The 25,164-nt window shown below is 42.4% G+C and overlaps 1 protein-coding gene and 1 long non-coding RNA gene across 2 annotated transcripts in view; one reads left to right on the top strand and one right to left on the bottom strand.

Annotated features, from left to right (window-relative positions):
- LOC142602757 (uncharacterized) overlaps window positions 1-6,246 on the top strand; it is a 285,134-nt gene extending 278,888 nt beyond the window's left edge. The window contains exons 14-15 of the long non-coding RNA XR_012836533.1: window positions 1,261-1,342; window positions 4,437-6,246. This is a non-coding gene — a long non-coding RNA (uncharacterized LOC142602757). The remainder of the gene's footprint in view (window positions 1-1,260; window positions 1,343-4,436) is intronic.
- Window positions 6,247-8,251: 2,005 nt separating this feature from the next.
- LMO4 (LIM domain only 4) lies at window positions 8,252-23,882 on the bottom strand. The gene is made up of 6 exons (XM_075759867.1): window positions 23,586-23,882; window positions 23,231-23,385; window positions 20,670-20,908; window positions 13,611-13,707; window positions 13,099-13,254; window positions 8,252-8,995 (listed from the first exon to the last, which is right to left on the bottom strand). Exons 1-6 carry the CDS (start codon window positions 23,875-23,877, stop codon window positions 8,987-8,989), a joined length of 948 nt encoding a protein of 315 aa, XP_075615982.1. The 5' UTR covers window positions 23,878-23,882; the 3' UTR covers window positions 8,252-8,986.
- Between the last annotated feature and the right edge of the window lie 1,282 nt (window positions 23,883-25,164).

The following is a 25,164-nucleotide window of genomic DNA, read 5'->3' as shown; positions in this document are numbered from 1 at the left end:
AGAATCTCCTCTAGCACATTATAACACATTTTACTAGCTTGAGCAGGGTAAAACACAGCCGTTTCCTCAAATGGATGGCTGCTGAGCTCGAGCAACCTCTGCACAAGGATGGGTGCACAAATCTGCATGCCTCCTAATGTCCGAAGCCCATTCACAACTGCCAGCCCTTTGAAAAGCCAGCCTGTTTCTCTGATTGAGTCACTTTTTAATGAACTGGGAAGGCCTGTGAACTTAAACCCTGACACCTCCACCTCTCTCCCTTCCTAGCCATCCCTGCAGCAATGTACTGATTATATTTCAAGTTATTATGGGATTAATACAGCTGCCCCCGGTGCCTCTTTCCCCTGAACTTCATCAATAAAAGTTGGGTACTACTCTTACTCCAGCTAGTTCAGTTTCTCCCTGAGTCTCTCCATGTTACCTGTGACATGTTGGCAAGGCTGTATCATATCAGCCCTTCAAAGCTGCAAATGCTGCTGCTGTTTAAAACCTATTTGTGTCACAGCCTTGCATAAGCTTCGTGTATTTAAGAGGACATCTTGAGCTTTGCTATGCACTGCATCACCTCTCTAAGTGGGTAGCACATACTTAGCACTATTGAAAATAATGAAATAAGATCATAATAATAAAAAAAAATTAAATGGATTGTGCCAATGTCATCTTTCTTTGAATTCACAGTGGAGCTATAAAAAAATATTCTACACAGGCAAGTTCAGTAGAAGGAAAAAATGAGATGGGGGGGGGGGAGCAAAAGACCTGGGCACAGCACAATTCAGTTTTTCACACACAGCATTTCTTTATACAGTACAAGCTTTAGGTTCAATTTTTTTGTTGGTATTATAGGGGTTTCCCCCCCCCCAAGAATCTTATTTTCTAAAAACATCATTAAAAATGTAATTAAGAAATTACTTATTCTTTGGAAAGTCTGCAATTGTTTGCAAAAGAATTGCCACACAAGCTGCCACCTTCGACTGTGTTGAAGCAGGGAGTTATGCTCTTGTTTACAACTATGCATCAATTCCACGATATATTTAGTTTTGGTACAAGTTACGTATAAAATTCTTACTGAGCTTAATGTTGCAGCAAATAACACATATAGTAAGCGAGTAGGATTTATCACTGGCTGTAATGTTGTAGTACATATTCTAAATATATACGGTGAATGATATATACACACGCACGTGCAAACAAAATGGAAATATATTTAGTTTAAGAAGTGATGAATTGTGTTTGCTTTCATTATTCTCATTTTATATGTAGGAGAACGGAGATCAAGCACATCCACAAAAAGGGTGGTTGGTTGGGATCGCATCCATGACGCAACACGCTGACCGACGAGCAGGTTAGAGAAGAAACAGTACTTTGCTACCCATGGCACAAGAGGGGGGGACACTCAGGAGTGAGGGACCCAGTGTGGTTGGTGGGATACAAACAAATCCCACGGAGTCCCAAGATAGCATAAAACATCTATCCAGCTAAAACATCTCCCCCCCAGATATTTTATTCAAACTTCTTTCTTAAAGAAGGAAGTGGTAATTTTTCCCTTTAAATTCTTTTTTTTTTTTTTTTTTTCCTTTCCCCTTTTGGTCTCTCTCATAAACACAGAGGCCAGAAGGCTATGCTTAAATAATTCATCTACAAATTTGCAATATCTTTTTTGAACTATAGCAATTAAACGGAAAATAGAAAAATCAGCTCAGCATCCTGTTTGGATGTAATTAAAGGTATAATCTGTTCCATTTGAATACTTCAGTGCTTACTCTTCTTAAAACAACAAATAAGAATAGTAGCTCATTTGCAATATGTTTTTTTCAAGCCAGCTAAAAAGACTAACTGATGAAGCAAGAATAATAATTTTTAAACGTGGCATAAGCACAAAAATACCAACTACAGCTTTCAAATGATTGCTGCAGATTCCAAGTCTGACGAGAGTTCAATAACAAGGGGTATAAGCTTTATGGCAAAACACAGAAGTCTTCCAGTATTTGTTATCAACATCTTGATATGGCTGATGTAATTACCTATCAAATACATCAGTGGAATGAATATCAGAGGATATCCAAAAATATGTAAGTAAGTGGGATGCATATCAGCTCAGTCTTTTAGGGGCTGCTTGATCTTAAGGCTTTTTCCTAAGACTAAAAGACAAATACTGCATTCGTTGCCCCTTTGTTTTCTATAAGCAGTTGATGATTTTACAGCACAATAAAATTAGCCTATTAATGGCTGGCTTATGAGTTTTAGCTGGATTTTTTTTCCTCCTACTGGACATTTCTCCACTGCTCAAAGAAATTGAAGTCAGGTGTAAAGTTAATATCTGCCTTGTTCATTTATTCTTCTGTAAGCAATCAAGATTTCCCCAAATCACAGGGCAATCTCTTGCCTTTCGAGAATGAATATAGGCCCTGTTCTCTCAATTTAGTTTAACAAAACAACTGGCATAAGTTCAGTGGAACCGATGATTATTCTGAGAGGTTACAGTGAACCACAGAAATTGTTAGCAAAAAGCTTGCTTGTAAGATCCCCTAACAGGAAAAGTATATGGATATTTCAAAATGTAATTAACAGCCTGTTCCAACAATGCAAGAAAGAAACATCAGCTGGTTTAGCTGCAGAGGAACCTGGCTGCACACGTAGACCTTCGGCTTGCCCAGCAGCCATGGCTCCCTTAAGGGCAAAGGACACGATGAGCACCAGAGGGGACCACTTGCCTGAGAAAAGTACGGGGCAGGCTCTGTCTGCAGGGGCTCCTTTCATGCTGCCAACCTCACTGTGCAGTAGCACCGCTCCCTCCCTCATGGGCATGTTCACTGGGGCTGGGACCCAACCAGAAGGAATAACCCTTTTCAAAAATGGCCCTTTTTTTGATCTCTGCTATAGCTTGCTCTCAAAAAAAAAAAAAAAAATTCCTTGGGGGAAAGAATGTCTCAAGCTTAATGCTATGGTTTGTAGGATTGTTCAATGAAAATGTTGAGGTTTTTGTGTTTTGATTTGTGTTTTTTTAAAGTTAAATATGTAGCAGTGAATAAAAAATTCTAAAAAGCAAAAAAAATGTTTAAAATATTTTTAATCATTAAAACAAAAATCTATTTTCAGCTCAGCATTTGTAAGCTGAGTTGAACATCTAAGGTAGCAGGGAACAGATTTAAATAATTACAGATAAATAAAATTACAGATAATAAAAACAGATAAAATAATTACAAAAATGTAAGAGTGATATCAGACATGGGAACAAAATGGCACCACGGTCTACAAGGCCTGTATTAGAACAGTGAATACAAGAGAAGTTTAAGCTCAAGTTTTTCAAAAGTTACTCAGCACCTATTAAAATTTCCAGCCTTCCTGGGTGTGTGTGCTTCACTGTTTGAAAGCCCAGGCTCTTTTCAGGACTGGTCCTTCAGAGGCTTGAGCCCCAACGTAGCGTTCCTCAAGCATCACCCTATTGCAGGCGCAGCTCTTTAAGTCCCTAACCACATTGTGCTATGGCCTGCGCGTGCCTTTCCATTCACAAAAAGTCTGCTGTTTAGTACTTTTAATACAGTAGCACTGCGAGGCCTCATTAAAAAACTGCAGCCCTGGTGGTGCCAGGCCCTTGCATGCCCTGCAGTGGATAAGCTAGAGGCGAGCAGGGGCAAAAAACCAACTTGAGCTGCCAGACAGGACTGAGGCTTGCATCCCAGCTACAGTCTTAGATCCCATTGCCTCCCCCTTGAACTGTGTAGCCTCCTGCAAGCCAAAAACATTTCTGTGAACCTAATGCTAGAACTACTGTTAAAAGAAATACAACAACAGAAGCTAACTTGTTAAAAAATATCCACAGAGGAGGGACAAAAAAAAAAAAATCCTCAACATGGTTGCATCTGTCTCCAGTAAACAGGACTTTTTTTTTTTTTCAGGCCTTGGGCTCAGACATATGACCAATCTGCTGAGGGTGAATGAATTACTGTCAGCCAGCCCATTTTCACTGAGGTTTAAGCACAAGCATTTTACCTGCCATTTGCCAGGGGCTAAAAGCCTGCACATGCTGGGTACCTAACGCCGCTCAGCTGGTACGGGGGAGCTTGCGTGGCCCGTTTACCACCTGACACGGCAGTTTGCTCAGCAGCACTCATCTGCCCCATTGGGTCACACTTCAGGACCAGGACCCAAGTAGTTTCACCCACCCCCAAGGAACATCTCTGAGAGACAGGAACCTGTTTCTAACTGAAGCAACGCTTATCTCATGCATGCCACAGGTGTGATGTCATCCCCTCTGGCCAAGGAACGAGGATGTCTACAGCCTCCACTGTGCAAAAATGCAGGAACTAAAGTTAACATGTCTCAGACTTTGTTAAAATATGGTGATAATTAAGAAATATAATTACCACTACAAAGTTAATTCCTCTTTGAGTTTTTACAAACAAGTTTTTAATTTGCACCAAAAATTTACATTTCAGATTTCAAGTCAACCACAGCATGGCTACAAGCCTGTAGGCGGTGGCGGGCAGGTTCTGCCAGGCTTGGGGGCAGGAGCGCCGTGGCTTCCTGGGAATGTCACAGGCGAAGAGTCGCCAGCCAACCCTGGTGCGCACAGGTGAGCCAACTGGATTGCTTTAAACTGTCTCAGCTGTTGTACAAGTGTGAAAATAAGAGCCGTATCAGATAAACTGCTTTTTATTAAAAAAAAAACACCAACCAACCAACAACTTATAAGGTAATTGATTGCTTTCTGCTAGTCTTTTATTAGTTGTGATTAAGGAGATATAGTAGCCCTGTTTACACAGCTCTAACAAGTCAGGACCTGCAGCACGTTATTGGCTTGCGGCCCACCACTTGCAGTCCATTCTCAACAGAATCAATCTGAAGTTGAAAACATCCCCTGTAGGAAGCGTACACATCCCTGCTTAGCCAGGAACAGAAAACAGTAATAACTTCAGGTCCTGTAAGTTGCAAGTTCAACTTACAGCGATCAGCCCTGACTTGTCATTGCTCTCAGCATGTTCGTGATGAGATCAGAGTGCTTCACAGAGGACTCATACTTTCAACTTGACAAGGGACATAGGTGAGCATGTTACACTTCACTGTTACGCGCAGCTCAGGCTCTGCAGAAATAAATTGAGAGCTCCTCACTGTTTAACATGCAGTCAAAGCACCGCCAATCTAAAATGGCTGATCAGTAATACTTTAATTGCAGTTTCATAGAAACAAATTGCTATTTAATTGCAATAAGCTCTTCTGTGGCTTAGCTGGACTGACAATAGGCATACGCCTGGTACTAAAGGTAACAGGCAGCAACAATGGCTACCTGGTACTTTGTGTACAGGAGGCTCAGGCAGTGAAAGCAGACCTGGAACACAGAATTTCACACTGAAGAAATGTAAGACTTAAAAAAATATATATACATAAATGTTCCGATCTCAATTTTATTCATCATTTTAATAGAGCTGTTCAGAACATAGATCTTGCAAAAAAGCCTCACACCTGACACATAACTACCAGCCAAAGAATTTGATAAAAAATTTAAATTAAAATGGTGTTTTGAAATGCCTGACAGTATTTGATAGCAAGTCATACTATGCTGGTATGTGGAATTTTTTTTGGTTTTTGTTTTTTTTTTTTAGCATTTACCCTAAAATTAGATGATGCAAATTATATCAGTGTTAACTAACAGGGAAAAAAGGGGAGACAAACTCAATGTGGTTAATATTCTAAAGATGTGACTTAATTTCACAGGCTTCATTTTGGTAAGACATTCTCATTTTATATTTCATAAGATACTGCATAACCTGTTAAAATATTTAAAGATAAATCATGCAGGACTGAAAAGACAGTATCTTGTTGCAAACAGAATTTGGTTTGGAAAGGCTTAATGTCCCACTGCCTGCCAGGATGCGTAAATCTCATAACTAGACAGCTGGATAGGTAAAAACATTAAACCCATTTAGAGGGCAATCTTTTTACAAAATTGTTTCATTAATAAGAGTGACAATTTATATGATTGAGACATTTAGATGCAGTATAGACAGAGCATTTTATCCAGGTTCACAAGGATGATTTCAGATTAGTAATATTTCCTTTGATTTTTTTTTTTAAACAGCATTCATTTTTGAAAATGAGGGAAGCTCTTACTGAATGATTATTTGTATGACTTTTCAGCAGCACTAAATGCAGAGGGTGTATTTCAGCCTCAGTGTAGCAAATGCATGTGATAAAAGGTGAACAAGTACATGCTTTTCCTCACACATCTCCTAAAAAAAAGCGGGTTTTTTTTTTCACATAAGGACAAATCTAAGTGTTTCCAGTAGCCTTCTATCCACACCTACCATCCCCATTAGAGCCCATTTTATTGTCTGAAATGCCTCTGGTTTCAAGAAAGTGTTTTACCTAAAGCAAGAATACTACTTAAATATGTTCTATTGTATATTCATAGCTCCATTAGTCCTCCTCCAATTTAGCACATCAAAGCAAAGGCTTCATCACTTGCATGTGGATTATGCTAACATGAGTGACATTTGTAATCTTATAGGTCTGCAACTTAAGAAATGCTTTTAAAGTAAGCTATTAAATAGGTAGCTGTGCTTTACAAATGAGTCATATAATAGTTTATTTAAAGCCGCTAATGAACTTCAACCTCTACATCACTAAATGCTAGACTACATTACTTACTAGAAGTTATTAGCTATCTTCTTAGCACTTCTGGGTTATATTGGACAACCAAAAACCTGTACAAGTTAGATTTAAACACTGTACCTTGAGTGCTTATACTGAAAGACTATAAAAAGATGTCTACAGTCTCACTAATACTTGAATTCTGTATTCATATGACTTCAAGTGTCTTTTCAAAGATTTTGAAGCAGCACAATTTGCAGGACTCTACCTAAAGACTTTACTGCCAGATCAAAAAAACTTAGAAAATTATTTTTAAAATATGTAAGTGCATTTAATTAAAAAAGCCACACATAGCTTCACTCATTTTATTGCTTTATATGTTCTGCAAGTATTCTTTTGTCTTTGCTGCCTGATACTGTACAACATTTTCTTTTCTCTGCAACAATCCTATTTTTCCTCAAGCACTGAAGTGTTAAAAGAAGAAATTCAGCAGACCTCCAATATACAGGAGGTCAAGAAGTAGAATCTGAAAAAAAATAGTATCTGCTGTTGGTTGTTTAGACAGACAAATCTATAAATCAGCTTTTTGTGTATTGGCATCACAACAAAAATAAGTCAAGCTCACTCCGTAACCAAGCACACTGAACAGGGAACACCTTCTCAAAAACAGAATTAAAAAAGACAAACATAATCATGACGCATTTCAAATGTATTAGTCTCCTATAGAAGTAGAGTAGTTGTTAATATTGATTCGTTACTAATTATGGCAGAGGCACATTCGAGATGCTTGCAGTTTCCTAACCGAAGGCATACAATGTACCTCCATAGCTTCATGTTAGCGTTCTTGCTACAAACAGAAAAAGTCAGGGTTTTTTTCCTCAAAATTATTCTGCACAGCTCTGCCACTGAGCAGCTGATGGGAAAAACCCACTAAATGAAGTTGCTCCCTCTCTTAGCTCAGAGGAGGCTTTGTTGCTTGGGGGTGGGGGGGTGGCGTTTATTTGCTTTCAGAGAACAGATCATACTTGAGATCAGTTAGTTCTCGGAAACAACGCGAGAAACATGTTTTTCTTTCCTTAAGATTATCAGTGTTGAAAAGTTACTCTCTTAGCGCAGCAAACACAACTTTATGTTGTTCAAATCAGAATAACTATTGTATTCCTTTTTATGAATACTTGATTCTAGTGCTCAGCATGAGGTACAGACCTTTTGTTGCTTTTTATTTTATTATCCTTTGACCTCTTATGGTATATACACACACACTCTCATGCTTGCGTACCCAGACACATGCATACCCTTAACACAGATGATTCCGTGAAAAGGAACTGGATAGAAAGAGACCACAATACCTATATGCATACCATAATTCACTGCAATATGAATTACAATATACTTGCTGTTATTAGAACTAAGAATCTCAAGGAAAAATAAAGATCATTTTGAAGTAGTGCTCTGTATCCTTGCCAAAAGGAACACTGTTAAGTAGTTCAACAGATTCTTTACTGGCATAAGACAAAAAAAAAAAAGTCCAAACCAAAAAGCTACTTTTAAAGGTAACTGACAATTAAGGTAATGACTACCTAAGATACAGCTTCAGAATAATGTTTTGAATGTTTTTTTTTTTTAAAAAAAAAGGCTTCTAAAACTCATACTCAATTCAGTGTTGTTTTACTTTTTTATTATTTAAATACACCATACTAGAGCAAATGTCTCTGAAAATATCACAAATAAAAGATTTTTCTTCATTCAGCAAATTAGAAGTAGGTGAAAATTTCTACACAGTAGCTGCTATGAGCCTGACTTTTTTTTTTCTTTTTTTTTTTTTTTTTGCCATGGGAAGTAGCAACATTAGGACAAAAACACTTACATGCATACATACATTGTATTTTACAGAGATACAATAAAAGTGTTTGTGATAGAATATCACAAAAGCCACATCTTTATCTCATGTTCAGTTTGATTGAAACACATTTCCTTACAACACTTAAATATACAAAGAGCAAATAGAATGTTGTTAAGGTAAAACACAGGGTACAAACTGGCCAGTGCCCTGCTAATTGTTAATGAGGGTAGAAAGCAGATTTCAATGCTTCTTTTAATTAGCTTCATTAGTCATCTTCCCCCCCCACCCCCCCCAAGATGTCCTCCGGTGGATCTTTTTTCATTTTCTCTACAGTCTCCCATTAGCCCAGGTTCATGGAGTCCTTAATGTTCATATTCAGTCATTTTAATACACCAATAAATGTGGGAAGGGCAATCAAGAATAAAGAAGGTGCAATGGTATGGAGCTGGCATTGATGCTAGCTACAAAGGTGACTTGTCTACTTGGAGACATGGGATCCATCTGTGATGAACAAAATTTGAGATGAAGGCACGCATTCTGCATTACTCTGACCTTTTAGCAGACCTGTAAGAAATAAAAATGGGTATCTTAGCTAGAATACTAAATTTGAGATAGGAAACTACAACATGACTGCTTTTGTCTTTTCCTTATTCACTAATCTCTTTTTTATTAGATTACTTTCCAACTGTGACTTGATTAAGGCTTTCTACACTATCCATTCATACTGCTAATGTTTCAACTTCAAATAGCAAAGCGCAAACATTTTCTGCAGTTTCACTACTGAAAAGAGCAGACAGGGGAAAAAAAAAAAGAAACGACAACAATAAATAAGTGTACTTTCGGGTAACAAATCGTACAGTGAATAAGGTGGTTTTTCTGGGCCCCTTTTAAAAGGGAAGAAACATTATGCCATGCCTTTGAAGAAGCTAGTAATATGATCTTATAATTGGAAGAAATAGTGTGTAAAGCAAATAAGAAGTACAGCCAATATCCTCCCAAGGCAACTTTGGTTAATATGCTGCATTGCACAAGAGCTAAATATAGATATTTCAGGATTTTTCCCCCCCATTTAAAATTCCTCATCTGGTGTGTTAGTTAATGTTACATAAACATTTTAATATATGAAGTCAAACATGTGCCTTCACACTAGTGTTAATGAATTGTGATAATTAAAAGTATCTAACTCAATAAAAATCTAAACTTTCATGGATAAAATAGAAATTATCATCCATAGTCTTCAAATACAATCTGTTTGCAATTACCAAAATGAAATAATATATATTAGAATTTTATGGTTTTTAAATGACATTTTGCGCTTCCCAGGAAGTTCTTTTTTCACCCTTTCTCTAAGTTACTAAAAGCCTGAGGTCTATTAGTAACTGCAACCCCCCACTTTCAAGCTAATTAAAGTAGTAGAGGCTTGGAGGTTTAATTCCCCAGAGCTGGAGCTCAGTGTGAGAAAGGTAATTTGTCTGTCCAGAACAAAGATTAGGGAGCAGCCAGCAAGCATATTTAATAAATGAGCATCAAATATCTTCTACTATGGACACAGACGACACCAATTATGTAACTACAAGGGCATTGCTGAGTGATATGTAAACTAGAAGATTTTTAAGATCTTCTCTGAGAGACATAATCTAACTCATACTTTATTTAAAAGTATAGATGCTGAAGACAAGCATTTGCTACCAACACTGCCAACTGGTGGAAAATTTACAGTTTTAGTAGATGGTTAATACTGTTGCAAACAAGAACTACTACAGGAATACTACCGCTAGCAAAAACACCATTCTTGACAATGCAGGCCTTTCTAATGTAACGGCACACGGGACATCACAAACCAAGTTTGCACTCTGCAGGCAAGCAGTACGGAGTTTAGATAAAACAGGGGTTTTCACACTACCTAGCAAGTGATAGGAAATGATAGTTCATGTGTGTGAATTGCCTCCGGGAGGCAAAAGGCAGGAATAGCCAGCATATGCCTCCTTAAAAACAAAAGCAAGTTTTTAAACAAAGTTAGGTCATACAGCCCTGTCTGCACTAATCACCAGTAGGTGTTAACCTGTAAACTATATTAAGACAACAGTGACCTTGTAACTGTCACCCTCACATACACAACAAAAATGTGTTTTAATGCTGGGAGTTATGTCTCGATCTCTTCAGTTTAATAAAAACCCCCATGAATATTCTGCTATGTCTATCATCTCTAGTGGTAGAATAACCTGGAGACTGATTGATCTTTAATGTTTAATAAAGAGTATCTGTTACAGCCAACTCAGTCATAGTGGAAGAACATTTTTAATTAGTGGCCCTAAACCACACAGCCTTCTGGAAAACATGTCTGATGTAAACATCTATAGTCTGTTAAAAAGCCAACATACAAAACATGACTCTTCTGGCATCTGCCCCTGTAGCTTCCAAAAATCCAGAAACCTGACAAGTCTATGAATTACCAACTGGTCTCCTCAACTATATTTCAGTTTTCTAGGTTCAGGTGCTCCACAATTCCCCTTTGACAACTGGTAGGAGAATTTACACCATTTTCTAGAGAGATTACGTTATAAAGAGAAAAACCCCAAATTATTATCTCTCCCCCTAATCTTCTCCCTAACACCTCTTCATATGCCTCATCACTGACAGAACTAATTAAAAACTGTTCTCACTATTTTCACTGCATTTAGGTTCTACCAGGTGCCTACAGTTGTGCGCTCTGCAAGCCCAGTCCAATTTTACTTCTCTTTTCCATGTTCTATGTTCCTCATCATATCTACTGCTTTTATTGCAACTAAATCATTTTTATGTTTTTCTAAGGCATAGCAAGAAACTGATAAAACTAAATGACAATTTAGATGCCTATTTGAAGTTACATTAAACCTTACATTCATGGAAGACAAGTGGATAAACCGCTCTCTCAGAATGGCAGACCTTTACTGCAGTGTATAAAGATGAATGGTTTTACCTATATTTTGAAATGGGATACCTACAAATATTCATTTAACAGATTCACTGCTAGCTAGTCTGTATTACAGATTTGTTTCATTAAAATTCACAACAGTATAAATCTATGAATCTTTAACTGTATTTGTACTTCCTTGAGAAGAGGCTGCACATTCCCCTCCAATCTTAATTATCTTTGTTCTGCCTAACTATATAGGACTTTTGTACTCAACTCCCTCATCACCTCGATTGACAAATTAAGTAAATAAAAAAGGGCCGTGTTTTATTTTGATGTAATTACATTCACTGTATAAGACTTGAAAGAATACTTAAAATTAATCAGTAAATTTATGCACAGAAAAAAAAAAAGCAAACAGAGATACTGAAATGTAGCAACACAACAACAACAACAAAAAAATCACATAAATTAAAAAACAGTTTGTGATTCTTGGACATATTTCTCCACTAAGTAAAAGCACTAAAAATTATTCTGTACATTACAGAACAGATCAGCCTCGCATTTGTCCCAGATTTTTTTAATCTTCCAAATTCCTATTTGCAGATAAATGTTATTTTTTGTGATCCTTACAGACATTAATGAAGTTCCTATTGTAAATCTATAAAGAATTACCAACTGAAGTGTGCACTTTTTGTTTCATTGCAATAACTCAGTGCTGTGTGATTGCCTGGGTTAATGATGAAAAAGTCAAATATACTATCAGAGCTGATGGAAAAATCTATCACCAATCTGAAATTAAAATTCATCTGTGGTCAATAAGATTTAATATCCATGCAAGTGGCGCTGTAAAGAGTAAATGAATCAATGTCATCAATACATAATCAGTATGAAATATGATGTGAATAAAATTATGTGCAAGAGTCATACATTCACTCTTTTCTGGACCAGGGTGGAATGAACAGTCTCTTAACTCAAGGTTGACAGTAATTGTTACAAATTAGGCACAGCAGTTATCAAAATGCACTCACTTGCATAGCTTTAGGACTTATTAAGGAGATTAAAATAGATCTAAAACTATCTAGTTTCAGAGTTACAGGACAACTGTTGATCAGAATTTTTTTTTTTTCTTCTTCTCGTCCATATGATTTCTATAGTCATTATTTACTCATTTAGCTAGAAACCAGGAGCTATCAACCACAGAGATAAACAATCTCTAGTTGAGCTACCAGTGTTATGGAGCGATAAGAAAATAGCACTTTGGTTTTTAAATCTGAGTTATGACATACAAACAGACAAGAAAATACTCCTGAAAGAGTACCCCAGCATGCTTCCTCAACTAAAACCTTAATATTAAAGTGAAATACATTTGGTTTAGTTCAGGGACCTTCTCTTCACAAGACATTTCCATATTAAAGGATCTAATTTTCCTTCCACAGAAACCTGCTCTCTTGTAGCCCTTAATTTCAAGATTATAAAATAAAATAGTTCTCTTTGTTAAGAGTTCATGTTAACGTATGCTCTCCATTTCGCTTTGTACACAAGGAGTTCAACAGCTGTACAGATGCACATGCCCAAACCAAAATAAACTGACTCACCCTATGTCATATTTAAAAGGTATTTTCTCCCCATAACCCATGCCTAAGTTATTTAAGGTAAGTTCAGTTACTTAAAGGTCTCCTTGCAGGGGCGGGGAACGTCCACTATTAGAACGCAAAGAAATTGATCTTCATTTAGCCCTAATAAAGCTTATTAGTAATTGTGGAGTATTCACCTTCTGGTCTGGCAGTAGTGGGTTACTCTGAAGTGAATTCAAATGGCCATTGATGAGAGCTGTAGGTCTATCATGTTCACAAAATAAACTGCCATTGATGTAGTGAAACCGATCTCCGGGGACCAGGCGATTCCGGCAGGTAGAGCATGTAAAACACTGAAAAAGGAAAGAGACAGCAAGTGAAACTACAGCACAAATTAAGTATGCTGCAGGTTTGAAAATTACACTTCAGAGACTGCGAGTACAGTTGAGATATGGAGCTGCTTGGTTTCTAGCATCTCCAAATATGGCATTAGTCTTACCTGTTGGGACTATGCAGTACATAACTCAAGTATAGTTTTACCGATTACGAGGGAACAAAGCTACACACTAAGGGAAGCTTTATAATATACACTCATATTTCTAGTTATTGCTTTGCATTTCACTCATAAGCAGATGCAGATTTTATACTAAAGAAGCACGGCAGCACTAATCAGCTACTAAAAAAAAAGATACATAGAAAAACCGCTCACCTTAAGATGATAGACGTTGCCCTGTGCCCTCATGACCAGCTCACTAGCAGGAATGGACTGTCCACAGGCACTGCAAGCACCGCTATTTCCAAATAACCTGAAACAGAGGTGATGATCATGAATAATTTAATACACAGGCGGCTCCAAGCATTTTCATGCATCACTGCAATGGTTTATTACACAACTATTTTCGACTTCTGACCCCTGTCTTCTAACTTGCTTACGTGTCACAATATGAAAAAGTATATTTTTGTGTAACAACTGGTAGCTTCACCCCACCTCAGATGTGGTTACACAGGATTTAATCAGAAATATTGACTTACACCTCTAGAAACACAAACAATTCTGTACGACACACATTTTATCAGATTACTGGGTTCATCATAAAAAGAAGATACAATTCATGACTGGAGTTTAAATGCATTGTGTCCTTGAAATTATATGAAGAACTCTTTTGTACTTTAATCATATCTTGAGATATGAGTCATCAAAAGGGTTAAGAGGATTTGATTGTATATCTAAGAAGACATCATGCTCGGTGTATTGAAACTCCAGTAAACCTCCATCAGTGCAGAGTTTCCATTAGAAACTCTCTGCTATCCAGGTTGATATATAATGTGTATGGGTTAACCTTTTCAATCATGGTGTCAACACTTTAGATTTGCCTCTGCTCATCTCTTTCATCCTAACCTTCTCTCTCTCTTGATAATGAAATGCTTGCTCCAACTTCCCTCTATCTGCTCCTGAGTCCACAATTTAGATTACTTCATCTCTGCTAGCAACAAACTGAATGAAATTTCGATTTGAGCAGAAAGTAATTTACCGGGATCTGGACCCATTTGTCATCATATCTCTCTGGGTGTTTGCTGTATCACTGCAGTTTTCCTATGCAATCAAATGAGACCACAACATCTGCCATTGGGGGGGGGGGGGGCACACACAGCGGGGGGAGGGGGGAACAGGCAGAAGAGTGGTAAAGAAAAATATATACATAATTCTTCAAATCCGTTTAAAGGCACAATGCATCGATTCAAAATATAATACAATAATGACTATTGAGTTCTACTTTTACAGGCTGCGTTAGCTGGAATTAGAAAACCTTTATTTGCTTTTGCACGCCCCTCTAATATACACAAATATTTATAAAGACTACCACAATCATTTCGCAGTAAAAAAGGAAACTGAACTAGCTGGCAGGGTCACAGACCCACTTTTCTGCACGATGTAAAACATAGTAATAGGATTTACAAATTAGCGTATTGGTGTCATAATAAATATTAATATTTGCATCTCCTTCCTGTCCAAATAAAGTCATAAAATTCTGTTTGTGTCAACCTAGGAGACGCATTACAACAGAATACCCGTAATCTGAATGATTGCAGTGTGCCTCTGTATAAAAATAATTGCTTTGAATTTTCAGAATCTGAGCTTGCAGAGGAGGCTTGTCATGTTCAAACTACTAATTTGCTGTCGCCACTTTATTGAAAATAGCCTGTAAGTTGTTATTAAATGTATCGACTGAACGACAGAGAGAGTAGTAAAACTGCCCCTTAAGATGGCTTTTAATAGGAAGCTGAGAAACAAATTTTGCAGCAGCATCGATTTGAAGAGTTCAATCAAAACTCCATTTCAAAACTAATTAGTCTGAGATCCACGACACATTGACACGTTCTTGCAGAATCACAGTGGTTACAAAGGGAAAGCTGAACTAATACATTGTCAGGACCTCCATCCAAAGGGACTAAACTATCTGGAAACTAAGGGTCCATTATTAGGGCATCTTCTAAATCAGGACCAGTTCCGAGTAGTTATGTCATGTATTGAGGTTACTTCCAAAGCTTTACGATACGCATTTTGCTTCCTCCATTGTTACTAGTAATGAAGTTGGCGCATAGAAAAGGTGCAGGGGAAGCACTGCACAAGGAGGCAGCAAGGCACTGTTACATTTTTAGAGCAAAGATCCAAAAATCCAGGATAAGGGGGTGGCACAAGGGCACTGCTGGGTAGGGTGGAGGCAGAAAGGCAAAGACGAATAGACGACATTACTTGGCCGGCAGAATCTGAACCTGGAGAGCAGTCTCTTGCAACCCCCCACCGTACAACTGCACCACCCAACTGAAAACACAGCTTTCGGAATACAGAGCTCATTGTACTACTTGTCTTCATTAAGCATTCGTTATACGATTCTCGCCGACTAGAAGTGGTCGTACACCTTGCAATGTCTGTGAATTCTAATAAATGGAGTCAAACTAATCCAGAGTCTTTCCACACATCTTAGGTTTTTCCCTAAGCATGTTCCCAAAACAATTCTGTTCTGGGAAGTCACTTCAGCTGAATCTTCTGCTAAAATTCCTAAAAATTACTTGCAAAGTCAAAACACCCTTCTGCTGCTTTGTATTATTTACCAGGAAAATTAAGCTTATTTTTCCTTCTCTACTGTTATGAATGGTTTTGTTCTGTAATACCATTAACAGGAAAAAAGGTTTATCTTTTAAAAAAAAAAGTTATTCCTCCTTACCAGTAAAGGAAGCCTTCCACGGAAACTATTCTTTACGAAAAAAGTTGCTTCACATGGTTTCTGAGAGGCTGGAGAGCTAATTATCTAACCAGGGGGACTGTCCAGGACAGTATTTGATTTAAAAGGCTTGAGGCTTTAGGTGCTCAATTAAGTAGCTATCGGTCTCAGACTGGACTTTAATGGGCTCTTTTCTCTTTAACTGCAGCAATGGGTAGAGATACCCCAGGTCAGGCTAATTAAAGCCAGGGGACTCTTTAATTGTGATGACAGAATTGGTTTCAGTTTCCTCTTTGGGTCCTCAGTCCAAGAAGGTCATTAATATTTCAACATTTGGGCAATGCAATCAATCACAAACATCAGGAGGTTCCCTATACAGACAAGGCAGCTCTTCTACATTTAGCAGCGTTTTATTGGGCCACCTTAAATTAACTACTGTGTGGTTCCAACATAGCATTCCCCACACCCCCAAACACACAACCGCTCCTATTTTTTAAATGTTTTGCAGAACTTTCACAAGAGCGGGAAAGAAGGCAGCAAGAAATCTTTTCAGCCCAGTTTCCCGCCTGGCTGCTCAAAATTCAGTAGCAGCAGAAACACATCTCTAGCAACTTATACTAACAAAATAAGGTTCCAGTTGTTTCCTAAATTGTGGAGATAGATTTAAGTGCTCCCATTCTTGCGTAACACAGCGCACGTTTCTGCCCACAAACGTATATCCAAGCCCTAGCAAAGAGAAATGCACATCCAGACCTACTGATCCAGAAGTGATTGGTGTTTCTGTACATTCCCTATATTTGATCTAAATTCTGCACCAGCTATATTAAATGTAACAAAGAAAGGCAACACAGAAATTACGCCTGGAGCCAAGTCCATTAAAGGTACTTCAGAATAACTAGAGACCAAGCACCTTAAAAGCACCAGAAGCTATTGATACTTAAAAGGGGGGCTGTGCATAATGGCAAGTGCTGCATTAGAGAAGGGGAAGAAAAAAAAATACCAGGCAAATTACGCTTGGTTAATTCAGAGTAACAGATCTGCCCCCAAGTGAATTGGAGGCCTTGAATTAATTCTGTTATGACAAATCAAGATAAACGTTCCCCCTAAATTGCATGCGATTTAATTAATTTTTGAGATCCTGGTGGTTTTTTTTTTTTCCTAGCTAATAGTTCACATGCTCCTGTGCTGTCATTGTGCTTGAGTGGGCAGACTTCAAAGTGATATTAAATAACCAACTATTAGATTTACCTAGCACGTCCTATTGGAAAAGTGCCATTTAATTACCTAGCCTGTTCAATTAAAGGGACAGCATTCCCTGAATATAGCAGCTTGCCGCTGATTACCAGGGAAATGAACTGGCTGCCCGGCGGCCCCCTCCCCGGCGCGGCGCACACTGCGGCTGCGGGCGGGCGAGGCGCCCCGCGGCCGGGGTCCGGCGCGACCCCACGCACCCACCGCGGGAGGGGCCGGGCGGGCTGCGCCCGCGCCGCGCCGCGAGGAGCGGGTGCCCGGGGAGGGGCCGCGGGCGCTGCCCCTTTAAGAGGCGCCTGGGCAGCCTCCCCCCCCCCCTTCCCTTTCCCTTCCCCACCACTCCCCGCTCTCTCTTAGAGGCCAATTTTGTTAATTAAATGTTTTGTTTGCGACGCGGCTCTCATTCATTTCGGACACGTCATTCCGAGCAGATCTAAGCCAGGGACCAGATCTCATTAGATAAAACCTATCAGAACTAAGAGAAAATGGAGGAGACACTAATTAAAGCTTTTAATTGTGCGGGTTCGCTGCCACGCTGCTGCTTTATCTGGCATCTTAAGGTTGGGAGGGCTGCGCTCGGCTCCCCTCCCTGCAAGCGCACTGCTGGCGGTGGGGAGGGAGGGGAAGGGACTGGGATTTTCGCCTCCCTCTCTTTTCCCAGGAACCTTGGCTTTCAATGAAAGCTACTGCTGTAGCTCTACGGCTAATTTGTCGTTGGGGTTTGGTTTTATGTTTTTGTTTTTTTTTTGGGGGGGGGGGGAGGGAAAGGGGAGTGTTGCGTTGTTTAAACAGCAACAAAAAAAACCCCCCACATACAACTTCAGACGGTTAAAAAGCTCGTTAACAAATGGTCCCGTGGTCTTGGCCCGGAGGAGTCAAGTCCCTTTCACCTGGTGCCTGCTGGGCTGATCAATCCCCCTTCTCATTTTGTTAGTCGTGTCCAGCATGGCCCGCAACTCCAATAAAGAACTGTGCCCGTGGCTCCTGCCTGGGAAAGGGAATATGCTGCTGCAAAAGCCCTACAGAAAATTAAGAGGGGGGGGAGGATGGCACAGGGGACCTGGAGAGACTTGCTGCCACACGGGTGGCATCGCCTCCACAACCAAATGAGGCCACTTCACGCAAGAGAAGGCCGAGGACCTTGCTCATGCCAGCACGACCTACGTGGAAGCCTGCAAAGTCCATTTCCAGGGGGAAAGCTCCACGTTAAGTCAGCCCTCACAGGGCCAGGCCGTCCTACCCCACCTTGAGTGTACGGTGTCCAGTTCAAGTTTCAGCAAGCATCTGTCAGAGTTATTTTTGCAAGTCAAATTACACAGATCTAAAGAGAAGTCAGGTGATAGAACAAGGAGATCAATTCAAAACCGTCATCTGATAAAGCATCCTATTCATAATCGCCTACATTAAAATAAACGAGTATTAATTTTTGGCAACACAAAACCAGAGGACTGCGATAAGCTTGCCTGAACTTGCCTCTGGGACACAGTGGACGCATCTTCTCTTTTTAATTAGTAGTAATCAGACATGAGGGTTTGTTTGATGGTGTTGGTCGAGTGATGAATCTGTACTATTCAGTGCATCTTAACAGTAGTGTCAATTTTTCCACTTCAAACGAGACTCTTTCCCTAACACCGTTCTGCTCTATTTAATTACAATTCTGCCAGGCTTAGGCTTGTTGCTTAGAACGATGACTGAAAAACACCATTAAAAACCCCCCATGTACTGATTTTCTAGCATTTCTCTCTAAAAATAGCCCCAAAACTAGCAAAGCTAAAGCTCTGATTCCTCAAAGATACTGAGAGCTGCGTTTCATCTACTTAACTGACCAAAGATGCAGCCATGTCTCGGGACAGAGGCTGCACTATCGGGAGTAACCAAGTCTTAACTCCCTCCTTTTAGACTAAGGAGATCTCCATGCATATGCACATATTCAGTACAGTCCTAATCTTCTCAAATGGAAGTCAAGTTTTACAACATAAGCAAACCTGTAACATTTGGTGGCTGGTGGGTTTGGTTTTGTTGTTTGGTTGTGGGTTTTTTTCAGAAGGGAAGAAAAAAAGTGGAACTTTTTAGCCATCAGGGAGAAGGAAAAACCTGGGTTAACTCTTGACATTTACTGTAAATGAGAAGCCAGAAGCATCTAAACAAAACACAATTTGTTTTAACTAAGCATTTCTGTTATGCCAGGAAGGTATGGGGCTTTTTGTGTTTTTTTTTTTTTTTAATTACTGAATGTTGAAATAGAACACCTCCTTGAAGCATTCATGTGCATCAGTCTATCAAACCATTTACTCAAATTAAATGTGTAATCCTTCAAAATGCCTCCTTTTAAATTAATGAGTTTAAGTAGCTTGAGTTCACCTGAAAAGATCGTATGGGCACCTGACCTCATGAATTCTTTCTATTAATTATATTGGAAACTCATTGGAAGGGATACTCTGTCTAATCTTACTGTACCCCAACAGATGCGAGATTAGTAAGGCTTAGTTCCCCCTACCCAAATCTGTGGCATTTAAAGCAAACAGCTTCAAAAAAGAAAAAGATAAGAAATAAATGGCAATCCCTCCTATCCCCTGCATTTTCTATACTGCAAGTTAAGAAAAATACTGGCTCAAAGCTTCTCTGCAACAAGGCAAAGACAAATATTATACCACTGTTTTGGGCTGTAAGTAAAATCGGTGGCCCTCCAACTGATGGTTAATCAGCTCTTTCACAAGGAGAACAGAGAATGAGTCATTCTGTTTCCACTCAAAGGAGTTTAAAGGTGCTTATGTAAATATCATAATTAATCAGATACTAAAGGCAGGCATTTCATTATTTAGCACCTCTGCCACAGCCTTATTTAAGCCCTACGATTTTAACATTTACTGTTCAGATATGCACACTTCTCCTTCAACACTACAACAAAGCAGATTAATTTAGCTTCTCTGATTGCTGTTTATTTTTAGTTAGGACTTGTTTTGTGCTGACAAACCACTTTAAAGTTACAGTCGTCGTTCCGCCCCCCCTCCCCCCCCAACTCTTCCCTCCACTTGGCAGTCGCAACTGCGCCCTGGGCTAGGCGCTAACATCCGCACGTCTCTCCCTCCTAATGAAGGAGCGATCCTGAGCCAGTCCACCCCTCCACCCCGCACCACGGGCGCCCGCCGTCTGCCCGCCAGAAATGAAGGGCAAAAAAAGAAAGGAAAAAGGAAAAAAAAAAAAAAAAGGCAGGAAGGCAGGGGGAAAGTGGTCCCTGCCAGCCTGGCCATCGCCGTGGCGAGGACGGCCACAGCGTGCCGCCGGCGCCTCACCTGATGTAGTCGTTTCTGCAGAGGATCATGCCACTCTTGGTGTAGCAGGAGGTGCCGATGTCCCCCAGCTGGGCCTGGCAGCAGGAGCACTTGAGGCAGCGGCTATGCCAGTAGCTGTCCATGGCGTAGAGCAGGAAGCGGTCGGCGATTTTCCCCCCGCAGCCGGCGCACCTCTTCCACGAGAGGGAGCCCGCCGTCACCGGGGGCGGCTGCGAGCTGCCGCCGGGGTTCACCATGGCCTGCGCGGAGAGAGGGGCGGAGGCGGGTCAGGGACGGGCCGGCGGCGCGGCGCAACCCGCCCGCCTCCCGCCTGGCCAGCGGCGGGGCCAGCGCCGCTCCCGGGCCCTGGCGGGGGGCACGGCCGGGCCGGGGGGGACACGGGGCAGGCCCGGGGCCGCGCAGCTGGCGGGGGAGCGGCGGGCGTGGGGGGCAGAGCGAGCGCACCCCGCCGCACCTCCACCCCCCCGGCTCCGGGCTTGTGCAGCTGCAGCTCACAAGTCAGGAACAGTCCCGAGGTTTGTTTTGCTTATGAAAAAAAAAAAAAAAGTGTGTGAAGAGTGAAAAAAAAAAAAAAAAAAGTTGTGAAACTGGTTTTTCAGTCTAGGAGAGAGACTGCAGGCTCGGGGCGGTAACGAGGGGCTCAGGACCAGCCGCCCAGACCTCGGGATTTGGGGGGTATTTGTTTTATTTTGGAGACATAAAAACAGCCAGAGAAAACACTCCAGACTGAGGACACTGGCCCGAATAATAGATCACTGAACTTTAGGACGCCTGTTAACTTCCTACACAAACATACTCAACTTTTGTCTCGCTAATCTGCCCTTGATCAGCAGTTTAAATGCTAAAGCTTTGTTACTAAAAAAAAAAAAAAGTTTACCGACCATAGGAAAGCAGCAGAATAATGAAGTGCACCGCTCGGGCTGGAGTTACTCTGGCCGCCCCCAAAACTGCTGCTGAGGGCATTTTTCACTTTCTAATAAATGCTTTATTCAAGCAGGACAACCGAGAGGTAATATAGGAATCAATTCATAAAGCTTACTCTAAACCGATTAATTTGTTGCCTTCAATCCAGAGTCCAATAAACTCCCGGTGTTCCTCTAGTCACTTATACTATAAAAAGCTCAAGTTATTTACTGCCAATTAAGCAGCATGTTTTGTCTTTGTCCTTTGTAAGCCGTATGTGCTCATGCCGAGGCATCTGGCTATCTGCTAAGGACCTTCAGACTGATACCTCCAGAGCAGCGAGGACGAACTTTTCCTGCCACTGGCCCAACTCGGCTGCAGGAGGAGGAGAACGGAGGCCGATTTTAAACACACATTTCCTCAGAAAGACTACCTGGAGGTATGTCCAGTGACCGCACAATAAACCAGAAGAACTGCACCAATTAAGCTGTAACAAAAACCCCGAGACTTTGGAAAGAAAACCACTCTAAAAGCCATTAGCATTGCATTTATCCGAACGCATCATATACCTTTATGTAAATTGATTTCTGATGCATTTGTTCAAGGAATTGCCTTTTGTTACAGTTTCCAGCTACAGCCTAAATGAATCTGCATTTCCTGCTCCGAGTCTTTAAAACCGTTTCCCTATGCTTTAAATCACTTCGGATTTCTTAAAGGAAAGAAAAAGACTCCATGCCACCACCTTAGCCCGTCTTTGTCAAAGGCAAATATATATAAATATAAAATGGGAAACGTTACACTGAGAAAACCATCCAGTAACCCCATTAAGCTAAAGCTCTTAAGGACAAGCAATACCTTAATGCTGATTAAATCTAAAAAGATGAATCAAGAGGACTGACCAGAAAGTGACTCCCTTGATAACTAAGGACGGGCCCTCATCAAGTTTCATTTAGAGTTGGGGGGGAAAAAAGCTTTTAAGTTAAATAGGCTTACTCTAGTAATTACACAGCCAAGCAATTTAGGTCCTGGGATAGGAGTCAGTGAAACAGAAAGCAGAGCTGGAAGCTAGAGGCAAAATAACCCCCCCCTTTTAACAGCGTCTCTGGTGTTTTTTTAATGGAGACCAAGGGAGGGACAAGCAGAGAGCTGGCAATTTGTAGTACAAAAATGGATGCTTAATTCATGTCTTGTTTTTAATTAGGTGATTCACCGGATTTCTCCTGGATTGAAACAAAAGACCGTGTGGGGGGCAGGAAGGGAATTGAAGAGGAGAGAAATAGAGAGCTCACTTTGATCTTTTCTGCCACTGTTTCAGAATAGTGTTTACTACGGGGGAAGCGGGTGCCCCAGCCCCCCCCCCTACACACACACACACCCCCGTCCCCTCCATTCACAGCCGAGGCAGGCAGAGCCCTTTCCCAGCGGCAGCTGGAAAGGGGGGAAAAGGAAAGCCGCCCCGAGCGGCAGCCGCCGCCAGGCTTTGTACGCGGGGGCCGCGACAATGCCCGGGGCCCGCGGCTCCCCCGCGCCCGGGGCGCCCCGCTCCGCGCCCCTCCGCCGCGGCGGGCAGCACGGGACGGCGGCAGGGCAGGGGGCGCGGGCATGCAACTGCACACACGTACGCTGGAAAATAAGGGGTAATTACTGGCACTTCTTACCTGCTTCCCCTCTATATTGCAAAAGGCCGGGGAGCAACGTCGCTCGGGGTGCCTGAGGTGGTCTCCTTGCAAAGAAACAAACACAGCGCTCGCCCTTTTTCTGGCTTTCGGGAGCGCTGGAGGGAGCCCCCCCGCCCGGTAAGGGGCAGCCCAGGCTGGAAAAATATAGATATTTCTATGAGAGGCGTCTGCCTGGGTCCTTCCTCCAGCTCCCGCTTCCCGGGAGGGGAGCTGCAGAGCTCAGTCCCTGCCGCTGAGCTGCACACGCAGGGCGCCGCCGCTCGCTGCTGCAATCGCCGGGTAAGTTTGGCAATGTGGCTTCACTTTGTACCGCTTCCCCCCCCCGCCCCCCCACCTCCGCCCCCTTCTCTGGGCTGTGGCGGCTCCCGAGCCTCCCGCGGCGTGGAGCCGGCCGGCCGCGGCCCGCCGAAGCGCCTCAGAGGAGAGGGCGAGAGCCGGCGAGTTTGAGCGGGGCCGGGCGCGGAGCTGCTGCCGGGAATCCTGCGGCGGCGCTGGCAGGACGCGGGAGGAGGCCCCTCTGCCTGCGTGAGTGTGTGAGTGCGTGTATGTGAGTGCGTGTGTCCCTGCGCGCGCGCGCGCGTGTGTGTGTGTGTGAGTGCGTGTGCTCCCCGCTGCCCCTCACACATGTGTTACTGACAGAGCAGAATCCCAACTACACTCTGGCTCGGCTCCGCCGTCAGCCCGCCGCAGCCAATCCGCCTCCGGCTTGTTCAGGCGGAATAATAAAACCTGCCAATCCCCGAGAAGACAAAGGAATGAGTGAAAGGGGAGGAAATAAAAAAAAAAAAAGAGAGAGAGAGAAAGGGAGGGGGCGAGGAGGAGGAGGGAAATGGAGAGGAAGGAGGGAGTCAGGTGGGCAGCGGTGGCCGCGCCGCCCGCCCGCTGAGGAGAGGCGCGCGCGCGGCCGTTAGGGCGCCGCCCGCCCCGCTCCGCTCGCGGCCACCAGTTGAGAAACTTGGCGGCGAGGGGCCGTCCCGGCTGCCCCTGAACCGGCCGCCGCCGAGGACAGGCCCGCTCCGCCCGGGCGGCGGCGTCCGTCAGAGCCCTTCCCGGGTGCTGGGCGCTTCCCCCGCCGCCGCGGCCCCGCCGGGCCGGGGCGGAGGCGCTGAGGGGAAGTGCGGCCTCGCGGCTGCGGGCGCCCCCCGCGCCGGCTGCGGGCCTCGTCCTGCCCAGGGCGGGCTGGCACTCGGGTCCCGTGCTGGGGCGGGGAGGAGGCTGTGAGGGACGTGCCTGGCTCGCCCCTCGGGTGGAGGGGGCCGTGTCGAGCCGCCGACTTTTAAAAATTCCCCCGGTGAACACGTCGGGGAGCGGTGCTTAGGGATCCGCGTCCGGATACGGCCCGCTATTATTAGCACTCTGCAACGGTTTAAGAGGGTTAAACTGCCGCAATTGGCTGGCAGTTAGCAGCACGGCTTGTCATTTGAGAAGACAACTGCATTTCTGAGGAAGAAGCCCAAGGATGATAAAATCAGAAGTAGTACTCAGTAGGGACACTTAAATTTCGGGAAAAAAACCCCAAACCAACCAGTATTAATTGCACATTTTTGAGGCCTAAACGCAGCACGGAGGATGAGGAAAAGTACAGCACCATATAGCTAAAAAAAGTCCCTCGAAATAGTAAAAGTGTCTATAAATGTGCCATAGTTAGTGGGTGTTATCCCCATGAACAGTTACTCCTGCAAGCAGTGGGGGTTTGCCCAACTGCTGGAGTAGGCTCTTGCCTCGTATTGTCTCGTACAGGGCATACGCGCGCCTGTCACATAGCATATGCAAACGTGCTTCCCCAAACGAACCACGGCTAAAGAGTCAGATAAATGATACATTTCCAGGGTCTGTGAAAGAACAGAAAAACTTCATAATACGAGTTTCTCGATTCCAGACTGCTGACGTAAGTAGCAGCCAATGCAGTGAGG

Source organism: Balearica regulorum, chromosome 8 (genome assembly GCF_011004875.1).
Source record: "Balearica regulorum gibbericeps isolate bBalReg1 chromosome 8, bBalReg1.pri, whole genome shotgun sequence".
Lineage (NCBI taxonomy): Eukaryota > Metazoa > Chordata > Aves > Gruiformes > Gruidae > Balearica > Balearica regulorum.
This window is presented reverse-complemented; position numbering and strand designations above follow the sequence as displayed.